At 42.0% G+C, this 14363-nt stretch overlaps 1 protein-coding gene and 1 non-coding gene across 13 annotated transcripts in view; one reads left to right on the top strand and one right to left on the bottom strand.

The window, feature by feature from the left end:
- The window catches only part of Ppp6r2 (protein phosphatase 6 regulatory subunit 2), a 108259-nt gene that overhangs the window by 28009 nt on the left and 65887 nt on the right, over window positions 1-14363 (bottom strand). For 11 of the 12 annotated variants that reach the window (XM_087899175.1, XM_087899172.1, XM_087899176.1 and 8 more), the window contains 4 exons: window positions 7614-7751; window positions 5257-5322; window positions 1150-1262; window positions 695-808 (listed from right to left, as the gene is read on the bottom strand). In XM_087899175.1, the coding sequence (XP_087755301.1) occupies window positions 695-808; window positions 1150-1262; window positions 5257-5322; window positions 7614-7751 (431 nt within the window). The remainder of the gene's footprint in view (window positions 1-694; window positions 809-1149; window positions 1263-5256; window positions 5323-7613; window positions 7752-14363) is intronic. The other variant, XM_087899177.1, reaches the window with a different exon arrangement.
- LOC125407522 (U6 spliceosomal RNA) lies at window positions 12853-12959 on the top strand. Its single transcript, XR_007234245.1, has one exon. It is a non-coding gene; the product is annotated as a U6 spliceosomal RNA (small nuclear RNA).

The following is a 14363-nucleotide window of genomic DNA, read 5'->3' as shown; positions in this document are numbered from 1 at the left end:
TTTTATAAATAAATTAATTAATTAAAAAAATAAATACATCTAAAAAAAGAAGTAGCTGGGCAGTAGTGGTGTATGCCTTTAATCCCAGCATTCAGAAAAGAGAGACAAGTGGAACTCTGTGAGTTCGAGGCCAGCCTGGTCTACACAGAATGAGTTCCAGAAAAGACTCCAAAGCTACAGAGAAACCCTGTCTGGGGGGAGGGGGGAGTGAAGGACAGCCCCAAAACAAACTGTCTTACTGAACACTTAGCAGAGAAATTAGCACCTGTGGACAACAGATAAGACAGCATCCTTCCTTCTCTACCATGTGAGATAGACATGTAAATAGCAAGCAGCTACATGGTAGCCCTGCAGGAGATATACATGCATACACACCCATACATTGTGGATAATGGCCAGAGCATTCCTAGAGAAAACAACACATATTCCATATGCATCTATAAACATATTGCAAACTGACAACAGTTGAGTGCCATCAGGCTAGGGTGAAACTATGCCTGCTAATGAGGATCAAAGAGGACCTAGCTACAGCCTGCAAAGGAGACCTTTCAATCAGGATGTCTACCTATATTATAACTTGTATAACCAAAACTTAATTAAAAATAGAGCATTTTCTGGTCCCTCCTAGATACCCATATCCTGTGGCACAGGGGCAATGTATACTGCTTTTCAAGGATGTTTAATGTATGCTCACCCAACACGCCTTGGCTCCAGTAAGGCAAGCAGCACCTGCATCCCACTGACCAGGCAGCTCTCCATCTGATCTCCATCAAACATGTTCTTCAGAAGCTGCTCCACACAGTCCTGCCTGTAGGGCACATACAGAGGTCACTGCCTGGCAGAGCAGACACACAGACATAATTCAAAGACACTCTCTTCTCCAGAGGACACCACAGCACCATAGGACAGGTGTGGCCTCATTTTTACTTTGTTCAGGTTCAAAGCCAGGTACTCAAAGCTTGCATAATACATAACCCCATTGGCCCCAACTGTCTGAACCACCAAGGCTTCTAGTGGTATCCCTTTCTGGGCTCTGAACCTGAGATTCTGAATTACAGATGGCAGCAACATCTCTTGTGTTCAAAACAAGTTCCAAACCATGCCTATGATTCAGGGAAACCCACCATTCCATGGCCCACTATCACTCACGACTCCAATGTTATGAGGAGGGGGTCTGGCTCCACAGCCTCCTGCAGCTGACTGCCCTGGTCTCTGCCCAGTCTGATGATGTCACAGAGTGCCTGAGAAGCATTTGACTGCCTCTGAAAAGACAAGGGAAACAGGTTCCCCTCAGCAAAAGACAGTCATCAGTCAAGAAAACCCAGATAATATATTTGGACTTTTTAAAAAAGATTTATATATTATGTATACAGTGTTCTGCCTGCACATATGTTTGCCTGCAGGCCAGAAGAGGGCACCAGATCTCCTTACAGATGGTTGTAAACCACCATGTGTTTGCTGGGAACTATACTCAGGACCTCTGGAAGAACAGCCAATGCCTTTAACCTCTGAGCCATCTTTCCAGCCCCATATATAGACTTTTTATGAGCCAGTTTCCTATAAAGATTTCTGAAATGGCTCATTTGAAAGTAGTGTGTGTCTGCTTTGTTCATTATCAAGATGTGGATCCAGTTATATTTTTTTTAAAGATATACTGAATTCATTCCCAGGAATTAAAAATGGGGCCCAAGATAGCAAAGTATGTTATATGCCTTTGTAGCTATTCTATACCTTTGATTCACATTCTAAAATTATTGAATATGTAACCATGTTATTTTATATTTTAAAGTTAATATTAGGTAGTTACTATTATTTACAATTAGTCCCATGGGCAGGATAAGCCACTTGAGAAAAAAATAGAGAACTCAACATTCCTAGAGAACATCAGTTCTGACCCCACAATCCCAACTAGAACATGTGCTTGCTAAGAACACTTGTGGACGGAGATGAGAGTAATCTAGAAAGAAACAGCTTGATCTTTACAATATCATACACACACAGTAAAAAAAAAAAAACTGAGATTTTTTTTTAAAGCTACTTGCAAGGCTTTCAAGGAAAATGAAAGCAAGCAGGCTGGTTCTGTGGCCTTAAGCTTACCTTTAGGACCAGGGTTAGGCCAGTCACCCTACAACACTCACACCACTGGTAGGCTCTACCTTTTGGGACACTAACACAAGAAAACTTCTACACTTCAACATTTTTTCCTCCCAGCTGTTTGGTAGGCTCAATGGGCAGACAGCAGCCAAAACAGAATGGTCAGGCAGCAGTGAAGACTTGTCAAGTATTGGCTGAAGACAGTGTATGTGTGTACAAATATTTACACTGCATAGCAAAGCCCTTATAAGAATATGACTCAAGCTCTCACCAGTGATTACTGTAGGGAGGACAAAGATGGCTCAAGACATCTGCGATATGTTAACATATATTTTTTTGCTCTTTGTCCACAGTTCCTGGCTCATGGTCTACTCTGATAGTAGATTATAATACCCTCAACATCCTAGAGAGCTCCTGCTCCATGACCTGGATTGGGTAATGTTTCACACAGTCCAAGAAGAAACTGAACAGACAGGTCTTACTGGGTTTGCCTCAACCAAATCTATTATCAGAAATGCCTATGCATTTATTATATTTAGGTATGATCCTCGTATACCCAATCTCTCCAACACCTTTATCATAAAGGGGTGTTGAATTTTGTCAAATGCTTTTTCAGCATCCAATGAAATGATCATATGGTTTTTTTTCTTTCAATTTATTTATATGAGGGATTACATTGATAGATTTGCGTATGTTGAACCAGCCCTGCATCTCTGGGATGAAGCCCACTTGATCATAATGGATAATTTTTCTAATGTATTCTTGGATTCGGTTTGTCAGTATTTTATTGAGTATTTTGGCGTCAATGTTCATGAGTGAGATTGGTCTGTAATTCTCTTTCTTGGTTGTGTCTTTGTGTGGTTTTGGTATCAGGGTAACTGTAGCTTCATAAAAAGAGTTTGGCAATGATTCTTCTGTTTCTATATTGTGAAATACATTAAGGAGTATAGGTATTAGCTCTTCCTGGAAGTTCTGGTAGAATTCTGCATTGAAACCATCTGGACCTGGGCTTTTTTTGGTGGGGAGGTTTTTGATAACAGCTTCTAATTCTTCGCGACTAACAGGTCTATTTAGATTGTTCACTTGCTCTTGATTTAACTTTGGTAAATGGTATTTATCTAAAAACCAATCCATTTCTTGTACATTTTCCAACTTTGTGGCATATAAACTCTCGTAGTAAGATCTAATGATTCTCTGAATTTCCACTGTGTCTGTTGTTATGTCCCCCTTTTCATTTCTGATCTTATTAATTTGAGTGTTCTCTCTCTGCCGTTTGATTAGTTTGGCTAGGGGTTTGTCAATCTTGTTGATTTTCTCCAAGAACCAACTTTTTGTTTCGTTGATTTTTTGGATTGTTTTCTGTGTTTCTATTTTGTTGATTTCAGCCCTCAGTTTGATTATTTCCAATCTTCTACTCCTCCTGGGAGAGTCTGCTTCTTTTTTTTCCAGAGCTTTAGGGCAGCATACCTGGAAAAGAAGGGAAGCTCCACACCCATTCTTCCACACATTACACTATGCACCTCTTCATACTCATATGTATCATAATAAACCAGTAAAAGCAACAAATTATTTGTATCTAAGGAGGAGTGTATAGAGAATCCAATGTCTATCTGGCCAGTCAGAAGCACAGATGTAAGGCAGCAGCAGGTGGGACAGTCTTGGTAACTAAGTCCTGAGACCTGTGCCATCTGCTACTACATAACAAGGGTCAGAGGTGAACTGAATTCTAGGATGTCTGGATGGAGACCTTACTCCTCACATGCATCAGAAAACAGTCTTGTACAGTAAAAGTTTAGTAGGAGATAATGAGTGGAAGTTGGCTTTTCTTTCTATGATTACATTATATGCTTCTAGGGAAGCTTCCAAAAAGGGCCCTAATTAACCCTTCCTGGTATTCATGCCCTTATAAGTCCACGTCCTTGAATATAGGCTAGACCTAGATGTTCAAGTCTAACGGGCAGAATTCATTAGAGCAGTGGTTCTCCACCTGTGGGTCATGACCCCTTGGGGGATCACATATTCTGCATATCAGAATCACATTACAATCCATAACAATTGTAGCAAAATTTCAGTTTTTGAAGTTTATGAAGTGGCAAAAAAAATAATTTTATGGTTGTGGGTCACCACAGCATGAGGAACTGTATCAAAGTGCCATAGCATTAGGAAGGTTAAGAACCACTGCATTAGAGGGAAGGCCATCATTTCCGAGCTAAATTTATAAAGTCTGGTATGAGTCCAAATCACTCCTCAAAGTCAGCTACCTTAGTGTCAGCCCTACTGTCCACTCTGAAACCCACCTCACACACAGCTGAGGGGTTACCTGGATTAGCAGCCTCTGAGGAACTGAATGCTGTTAAGTCACGTGACTATGAAAGTGGATATTCTTCAGTAGGGTCCTGAAATGACTGAGACCTTGTGAGAGACCCTGAGCAGAGGAACCAACAAACCATGGCCAGATCCCTGACCAGAGAAACCAATACTGACAGAGATAAAAGGTACTTGTTACAGACAACTCAGCTACAGGGTGACTTGTCATTTAGCCACGGTTAACTAATACAACCCTGTTAGAACTGTTTCATAGCCGGGTGGTGGTGGCGCACGCCTTTAATCCCAGCACTTGGGAGGCAGAGGCAGGCAGATCTCTGGGAGTTTGAGGCCAGTCTGGTCTACAAGAGCTAGTTCCAGGACAGGCTCCAAAGCCACAGAGAACCCCTGTCTCGAAAAACCAACCAACCAAACAAACAAAAGAACTGTTTCATTATACACATTTATGAAGTAATAAGTGCATATATAAGTGTGTAGATATATACATGTACACACACATATGCATGTGTATGATAGATACATAGATATTTTTTTAACTGTTTTGGAGGCAAGTTCTCACTATGTAGCCCTGGCTGTCCTAGAACTCACTATGTAGACCAGGCAGGCCTTGAACTCACAGAGATTCACTTACCTCTGCCTCCCAGGAGTTGGGACTAAAGGCGTGCACTACAATGCCTGGCCTGTATTAATTTTCAGTAAGAACAAAATTGCCTAGACATTAGAGAAAGAAAGTATCTAACGGTCCTCTTCAAAGGAGAGAAGTGCCTTGCCCCTCCCCACAGCACAGGAGCGGGACTTCTCGTGAAAGAAGGTGGGCTTTGTGAGCACCACACTCACATCTTCATCCTGATGAGGATGGATCAATTCCACAAGTCTCTGGATGATCTTCTCCTCATTAAGCCACTAAAAAGAGAGAAAATAAGTCCAGTTCAGTATCTGCTCATATCTAACTAAATGGAAGAAAGTCCTTTGGTATAGCAGAAACTCATATGTCCCCGTCTTCTGGATACTCTGACATGCCTATCTAGACCCAGGAAGAACCAAAATGATGCAATGAGCCCTGGGAATGGCTCAAAGAGTTTAAATGGGCAGGCCACTGACCATCTGTCTTAATAGCACAGGATACATCATTTCTGCAACCTAAAGTACACCATGAACAGAATGGAGTCCAGAGGCCAACCTGATGTAAAATGAGACAAATTTCAGCCCCCTGTGGCATGAGGGCCTTCCTAGGATCTGGAAGGCAGAAGGGCTGTGGTGTGGCAGTAGGAGCACTGTGAAGGCTGAAGTCAACACTTTTCAAGGTCAAGGGCAATGGAGACCCAGCAAAGTGATGCCAGGCCACAGCAGAGCTGGCAGGTAGGTTCTACTAGTGCACTTTGTACCCTGCACTTCAGATTCCTCATGCAGAGATGAAATGCCCCAACAGGGATGCTTTACAGTGTGAATGAGGAGCACAGTGAAAGGTGAAAGGCAAAAGGCTGTGAAGTCCTCTGTGGTAGTTTGAAAGAGAATGGCCTCCATAGGATCTTATGTTTGAATACTTGGTCCCCAGTTGATGGAACTGTTTGGAAAGGATTAGGAGGTGTGGCCTTGTTGGAGGAGGTGTGTTATTGGGAGTGGGCTTGAGATTTCAAAAGATTTTTGCCATCCCCAGTGTGCCCTCTCACTGCTGTCTACTGATGGTTCAAGATGTGAGCTCTGGCTGTTTCTGCCACCATTCTTTGCTCCACCATCATGGACTCTAACCCTCTAGAACCATAAGTCAAATTAAATACTTTCTTTTAAATTGTCTTGGTCACACCAGGTGTGGTGGTGCATGCCCTTAATCCTAGCACTCCAGAGGCAGAGACAGGTGGATCCCTGTCTGGTTTACAGAGCAAGTTCTAGGATATCCAGGACTACACACAGATAAACAAACTTCAATAAATAAAAACAAACAAAAAAGAAAGAAAAGAAAAAAATTGCCTTGGTCATAGGGTTTGTGATGGTTAGTCTTGGTTGTCAACTTGATTATATCTGGCATTAACTAAAACCGAAAACTGGGGCACACCCGTGAAGATATTTTGCTTAGTTTGAAGTGGGAAGATTCACTTCTAGTCTGTATGTATCTGAGTTGGGAAGACACACCTTTAATCCAAAGCTTCTGAGATGGGAAGACCCACCTCTAATGTTGGGCCACACCTACTGCTGGCAGTCTACATAAAGGACATGAAAGAAAGAAGCTCTCTCTGTTTGCCTGCTTGTTCTCACCTCCCTACCAAGTCCATTCCTTCTCTAGCATTAGAGCCCACTTCTTCAGGATTCCAGCATATACTGAAGACCAGCTGAGACATGGATTGCACAGTTACTGGATTCTTGGACCTTCTGTTCACAGGCATCCATTGTAGCAGCCCTCGCTGTCTTGGAACTAGCTCTGTAGACCAGGCTGACCTCATACTCACAAGAGATCTGCCTGCCTCTGCCTCCCAAGTGCTGGGATTAAAGGCATGTGCCACCGTAGTCCTGTTTTTTTAAAGGAAAGAAGAGGAGGAGTTGATCTGGGAGAGGGGAGGTGGGGGAAGGGACTGGGAGGAGTAGAGGCAGGTAGCCCTTAGTAGCCTGAAACTCACAATTCTACCTCTGCCTCTCAGTTGCTGGGATTACTGTCTTGTAGCACCATGCTCAGTGAGAAGGGGTGAGAAGGGCCATCTAAGTGACACTTGATTCTCAGAGTGAGAAAACGGACAAAGGTTCAATTGCTTGGCTTGCCCACAGCAGGCAGAAGCTCACACTGCAGGCTGGGTACCTGCTTTTCTCAGGAACTAACTACCACAGTGTATTTCCCAGCAGCATCCACACTCCATATTAAGAGACACACCCCAGCCTGAGCTAGTCCAGTCAGCTTGTACTTTCCTCGCAGTAGACCTGAGTCTGGAGCCCACACCTCTAAGGCCTGTGTAGGTGCCTGGGTGAGGTAAAGGGCAGGAGGGAGCAAGGGGCCATGTTTTGGAAGAAGGCACCAATGCTCTTTGCCTCTGAATGGGCTAGAGCAGGACAAGAGTACAGATAAACAGGCCATGTTGAGAGACTGAGTGAAGAGCTTGGGGACGCGCATCTGATGCTCCCCGACACAAGTGGCCTGGCCTGGTGCGCCTTCCCATGGAGAATGAGATGGGGTTCCCACACATTCACACACAGTCCCTGACACTCACATGTAGGACCTCTTGCCGGAGACCAACTGGTTCCACACAGCTGACCAGGCGCAGCAGCAGGTCCATGAGAGCTGAGGTGCCTATGTGCTTCAGCATCAGGCTGATAAACTTCTCCTTCTTCTTCAAAAACATGATCACCTGAAGTCAAACACACCTGTTAAGTAAACAGGCCCCTGACAGGAAGGAACACTCCTTTAAGAACTCTGATGAGAAAGATAATTAACTTTCAATGATACTGAGAAGAAATGATAGAAAGACCATGTAAAGGCTATATGAAAAAACGCCCTCCCAAGACAGGCAAGAGGCCAGTGATGCAAGTGCAAACTGGCAGTGCTTCTAACTGGACATCATGTCTGGAGAACAGTACACACTACCATGCAGTCACCACTGAAAGAACTAAGCCGGGAGAAGAGAGACATTGCTTCAGCGCTACACAGAGTGACCCTGTCTGAAAAACATGTTGTCCTCCCACCTCTACATGCTGTGGTGTGCACCCTGTCTCACACCACACATATAATGATAACAATAAATAAGTAAGTGTGTAAAGCTGTCATGCCGTTAACATAAATAGTTTTATATCAATCTGTATGTATCTCAAAAAGATAAAGAATTTTCTGGGTGGTGGTGGCACACACCTTTAATTCCAGCACTCAGGAGGCAGAGCCAGGAGGCCAGCTTGTGAGTTCGAGGCCAGCTTGGTTTACAGAGTGAGTTCCAGAACAGTCAGGCCTATGACACAGAGAATCTGTCTCAAAAAACAAACTCAAAACAAAACAAAGAAACAAAGAAACCAAACCAAAACAACAACAACAAAAAAAAAAAAAAAAGAAAATTAAAATTAAAAAAATTCAATTAGCCAGGACAGTGGCCCATGGCTTTAATCCCAGCATTTGTGAGGTAGAGACTGGTATCACTGTGAGTTCAAGGCCATCCTGGTCTACAGGTCTACATAATAAGTTCCAGGACAACCAGAGCCACTACATAAAAGAGACTCTGTCTTACAAAAAAAAAAAAAAAAAAAAAAAAGAAAAAATGGGGGAGGGGCAATGACAAACAAATAAATCTAATTAACCAGGGTACATGACAGCAATCTCAGTACTTGGGAGGAAGAGGCAGGAAGATCAGAAGTTCAAAATCAACCTCAATTATATAGCAAGTTCAAGCCCAGCCTGGACTACATGAGACATAATAAATAAGGAACACTGTCAAAAGGGGATGACTTCAGGGCTCAGTGGATAAAGGCACTTGTTGCCCAGCCTGACAGCCTAAGTTTGATCCCTAAAACCACATAAAGGTAGAAAAAGAAAAATGACTTCACAAGTTGTCTTCTGACCTCCATACATATATCACAGCACATTGTATACCCCTCCCTCAGCATCACACGCACACACAAAAACATACATTTAAAAACATTTTTAATCTTTATTTTTATTTACATGTATAGGTGTTTTGCATGCATGAATGTATGTATACCATATTTATGTAGTGTCTGTGGAGACCAGAACAGAGTGCTATACCTCCTGGGACTAGAGTTACAGTTCTGAGCCACCATGTGGGTGCTGAAATTTGAACTTGGATTCTCTGGAAGAATAACCAGTGCTCTTAACCCCTAAGCCATCTCTCTAGCCCCTTTAAAAAAATTTAAAGATTATCTAAACTGGCAAGAAAAAATATGAATTCAGGTGAACATCAAAAGAAATACAACTCACTGGGTGTGGAGGCGCACACCTTTAATCCCAGCACTCAGGAGGCAGAGGAAGGTGGATCTCAGTAAATTTAAGGCCAGCCTGGTCTACGGAGTGAGTTCCAGGACAGCTAGGGCTACATATGTCTCAAAAAACAAAAACAAACAAAAAAGAATAGGAAATTAAAAGTCATTTCACTATAGATCATAGCATAAAACTCAAGGCCAGCTGGACTGGGACTGAACGAGCATGTGATCAAACCGGAGTCTTTAAATGTGACTGACATGGGGGCTGACTGAGAAGCCATTGTCAATGGCACTGGGTCTTGTTTTGTCTTCATGTACTAGCTTTCTGGGATCCTAGTCTGTTTGGATGCTCACCTTCCTAGACCTGGAGGGAGAGGGGAGGAACTTGAACTTCCCACAGGACAGGAAACCCTGACTGCTCTTAGGACTGGAGAGGAAGGAGGGGAGGGAGGGGGGGGAGGAGAGGGAGTGGGGAGAATAGGAGGGTATGGGGAGGAGGGGAGGAAGTGGAAATTTTTATAAACAAATAAATTAATTAATAAAAAAATAAAAAAAACAAAAAAAAATAGAAAAGAAAAATAAAGCCAGGCATGGTGGTACACGCCTTTAATACCAGTGCTTAGGAAGCAGAGGTAGGCAGGCAGATTTCTGAATTCTGAATTCTAACATTGAGGCTAGCCTGGTCTACAGAGTGAATTCCAGGACAGCCAAGTGTACACATAGAAACTCGGTCTCAAAAAAAAAAAAAAGAAAGAAAGAAAGAAAGAAAGAAAGAAAGAAAGAAAGAAAGAAAGAAAGAAAAAGAAAGAAAGGAAAGAAAAACATACAATAATCAAGTTCAGTGCATTCCAGGAATATAAAGTCAGTTTAACATTATAAGAAGAGCATTTCATTAATTTAAACAGTCATTGCTACTATATACACTTTTAAAAACCTAGGGCTCAAGAAAATGCCTTTAACTTGTTTTTTGTTTGTTTGTTTCTGTGTTAATGATTAAACCCAGGACCTTGTACATGTTAAGCAATACTCTACCATTGAGATATAACTAACAGGTCCTTAGGGTTAACTTTTAAAAATTTATTATATTTATTTATTGTATGTAGCAGGGTATGAGTGTGCCACAGCACATTTGGTGGTCATATGGGTTCCAGGGATTGAACTCAGATTGTCAGGCTTGCCAGAAAGCGTCTTCACCCACTAAGCCATCTCTCTGGCTCCTTAGGTTTAGAACCGCAGACATAGATCAGGTGGTACAGTACTTGCCTAGCATGCATGTAGCCCTGAGCTTGATTCCAGGCAACACAAACAGCATGCAATGGGACACGCCTATAATCCCAGCATGGATAATATAATCCATGGTGGAGTTAGGAATTCAGGGTTATCCTCAGATACACAGTGGGTCTGAGCTCAGCCTGAGAAACAGGAGAGAGAACTTGTGGTTATGATCAAAAAAATGCTTTATATATGTATGAAATTCTCAATGAATAAATAAACAAATTAAAAATTAGATCAAGCCGGGAGGTGGTAGCACACACCTTAATCCCAGCACTCGGGAGGCAGAGACAGGTGGATCTCTGTAAACTCAAAGTCACCCTAGTCTACAAAGTGAATTCCAGGACAGCCAGGGCTGTTACACAGAGAAACTCTGACCTGAAGAAACAAAAATAAATAAAAAATTTAAATTAAAACCCCAATAACCTTATAATAAACATCTTACTTAAACATGAAACTTTTCTTCTAAGGTAACACAAGGATATTCACAATTAGCACCTCTAGTCAATATTGTACTAAAGGCTCCAGTCAATTCAGTAAGACATGAAAAATAAAAGGCATATAAATTATAAAGCACAAAATAAAACTGTCAGAAATTTGGGGCTGGAGAGATGGTTCAAAAGTTAAGATTACTTGCTCTTGCAGAGGACCCAAGTTCAGTTCCCAGCATCCACATGGCAGCTCACAACCGTCTACACTTGATCTTAGCCAAAAGGCCAAGAAGCAAAACAACTGTCTATAACTCTAATCCTGGGGGATCCAACACCCTCTTTGGACTTCCATGCCTGTGGTGCACATACATGCATGCAAGCAAAACACTCATATACTTAAAAAAATGAGATCACCATTAATTACAAATGATAAGATCTTGTAAATAAATAAAACAAAAAGATATAAATTATCAGAATTAATAGCCATTTTATTTCTCATCAATAAAAAGGGAAAGCAGAGTGGATGCTCTCCAACACATGAATGGTTAAACTGTGGTTCACCCACACCATGCAATATTACATAGTAATTTTAAAAAAGGAACAAATCAACTGGGTGGTAGTGGCACACACCTTTAACCCCAGCATTTGGGAGGCAGAGGCAGGAGGATCTCTGCGAGTTCGAGGCCAGCCTGCTCTACAAGAGCTAGTTCCAGGACAGAGTCCAAAGCTACAGAGAAACCCTGTCTCAAAAAACAAACAGGAACAAACCATTGATACACAACCTGGATGACTCTATTTTAACTTGGATGAAATTATACTCAGTAAAAATGCTGAGTCCTCCAGTCCACAAAGCACAAGGCTGGAGATAGAGTTTAGTGGTTCAGCTCTTGCCCTGAGTTCAGTCTCTAGCATCATAAAATAAAAATGTGCAATTTAAGTTTGACATCAGCCTGGTTTATACTGCAAGTTCCAGGGCAGCCAGGGATATATAAAGAAACCAAAACAACAAAATGTACAGTTTATGTATTAGTGTAACTCCTAAAATATATTTTAGGATTTGTGTATATATATATATACACATATATATACATATATATGTATATGTATATGTATAAAGTATATGTATTTCCTAAAGAATAAGGAAAAAGCAACAGTATACCAGAAGAGGCTCAGCCAATCTATCTTATAACCAAAAGCAGATACTGTACTGGCTAGTTTTTTGCTTGTTTGTTTTTCAACTTGACATAGAATCATTTGAGAGTCAGAACCTCAACTGAGAAAATGCCTCCGTAAGATCAGCCTGTAGGCAAACTGATAAGCCATTATTTTCTTAACTGATGATTATTGTGGGAGGGCCCAGTGCATTCTGGGTGGTGTCATCTCTAGGTAGGTGGTTCTAAGATACATAATAATAAAAATAAAACAAGAAAAAAAAAAACCCTGAGTAATCCAAGAGGGTGCAAGCCAGTAAGAAGTGTTCCTCCACAGCTTCTGCTTCAGCTTCTGCCCTGATTTCCTTTGTAATGGACTGTGATATGGAACTATAAACTGAAATAACCACTTTCCTTCCCCAAGCTGCTTTTGGTGTTTTATCACAGCAACAGAAACCCTAAGACAGAAATTAGTATGAGGTTTGTGGGACATTGCTGATAGACCAGACCGTGTTTTGAAAGAACTTTGGGTGAGAAAAGCCAAGGAGTGTTCAAAGCTTGATGAGCTGTTTTGTGGGGACTTAAAAGAGAATGTTGAGAGCAGTGCAAACAATGGAGGCCTGCCTTGTGAAGTTTAGGAGGAGCTTTGAGAGTTCCTTTAACATTCAACAGGGGTGCTTGCTTCAGCAGCACATACACTAAAACTGGACCAATATAGAGAAGATTAGCATGGCCTCTGCGCAAGCATGACATGCGAATTTGTGAAACATTCCATATTTTTTTTAAAAACTTTTTTTAAGATTTATTTATTTATTATATACACAGTGTTCAGCCTCCATGTATGCCTGCAGGCCAGAAGAGGGCGCCAGATCTCATTATAGATGGCTGTGAGCCATCATGTGGTTGCTGGGATTTGAACTCAGGACCTCTGGAAGAGCAGTCAGTGCTTTTAACCTCTGAGCCATCTCTCAAGCCCCAACATTCCATATTTTTAGGATGCTGAAAGGTAGCTCTCCACAACTGATGGCTTCTGGCAGCAGTGGGGGTGGAGAAGGACTCACTTTTTTTTAAGGGGCAGGGAGTTTGAACACGCTCCAGTGAGTATATGGACAACACAAATTGGACCTTCTTTCTTTCTTTTTTCTTTGGAGGGGGGAAGTAGTGTCACAAGGGTAGGGGGTGGGCCTTGGAGAACTAGGAAGTGTGATCAGGGCTCATGATGTGAAATTCCCAAATCATCAATATTAAAATTAGGGAAAAAAAGCTCCATCAGAGTTATCAAATATATTAAGAATCTGTGGTTCTGATCAGATGGAGCTGAAAAATAAAAAAACATAACCACTGACTAAAGCAAAACCTTTGCTTCAGGGAGGTGGAGAGATGGCTCAGAGGTTAGGAGCACTGGTTGTTCTTCTGGAGAACCCAGGTTCAATTCCCAGCATTCACATGGCAGTTCACAACTGTCTATAACTCCAGTAGGCAAAATACCAATGCATATAAAATAAAAACAAATTTAAAAAAACCCTTTGCTTCACTGAAATAATTGGTGCTGGTTAGCTAGAGCTAAGAAGTCAGTTGTGATTAAGGGAAGAGCAGGGGCTGGAGAGGTGGCTCAGCGGTTAAGAGCACTCACTGCTCTTCCAGAGGACCTGGGATCAACTCCCAGCACCCACATGGCAGTTCATAGCTGTCTGTAACCCCAGTTCCAGGAGACCTAAAACCCATGGCAAAAAACACCAATGCACATTAAATCAAACAAACAAACAAACAGCAGCATCACTGAGGCAGAGTTCTGGGAAATATTTCCTCACGGTCAGTGTGCAGAGAGCTTTGTGCTATAGGTAAGACTTTCCTAGGTGGTACTATTTTTTTTTTTGGTTTTCTATTGTATATGGATGTTTTTGTGTACCCGTGATGTGAGTTCAGTTTCCATAGAGCTGAGAAGAGGCCATCAGACCTCCTGGGACTTCAGTTACAGATGGTTGTGAGCCTCCAAGTAAGTGCCAGAAACCAAACCCAGATCCTCTGGTGGAGCAGCCGGTGCTCATAACCTCTGAGCCATCTCTCCAGTCCCTGAAACTGGGTTTAAAGCCATGAAGGAGTCACAGAGACACAATAAGGCTTTAAGCATCATGTAGCAAGGTCAAATCCCTGAGAAAGCCCGAAGGAGGCTACTGATGAAGGT

Source organism: Myodes glareolus, chromosome 19 (assembly GCF_982192425.1).
Source record: "Myodes glareolus chromosome 19, mMyoGla1.1, whole genome shotgun sequence".
In the NCBI taxonomy this organism is placed as follows: domain Eukaryota; kingdom Metazoa; phylum Chordata; class Mammalia; order Rodentia; family Cricetidae; genus Myodes; species Myodes glareolus.
This window is presented reverse-complemented; position numbering and strand designations above follow the sequence as displayed.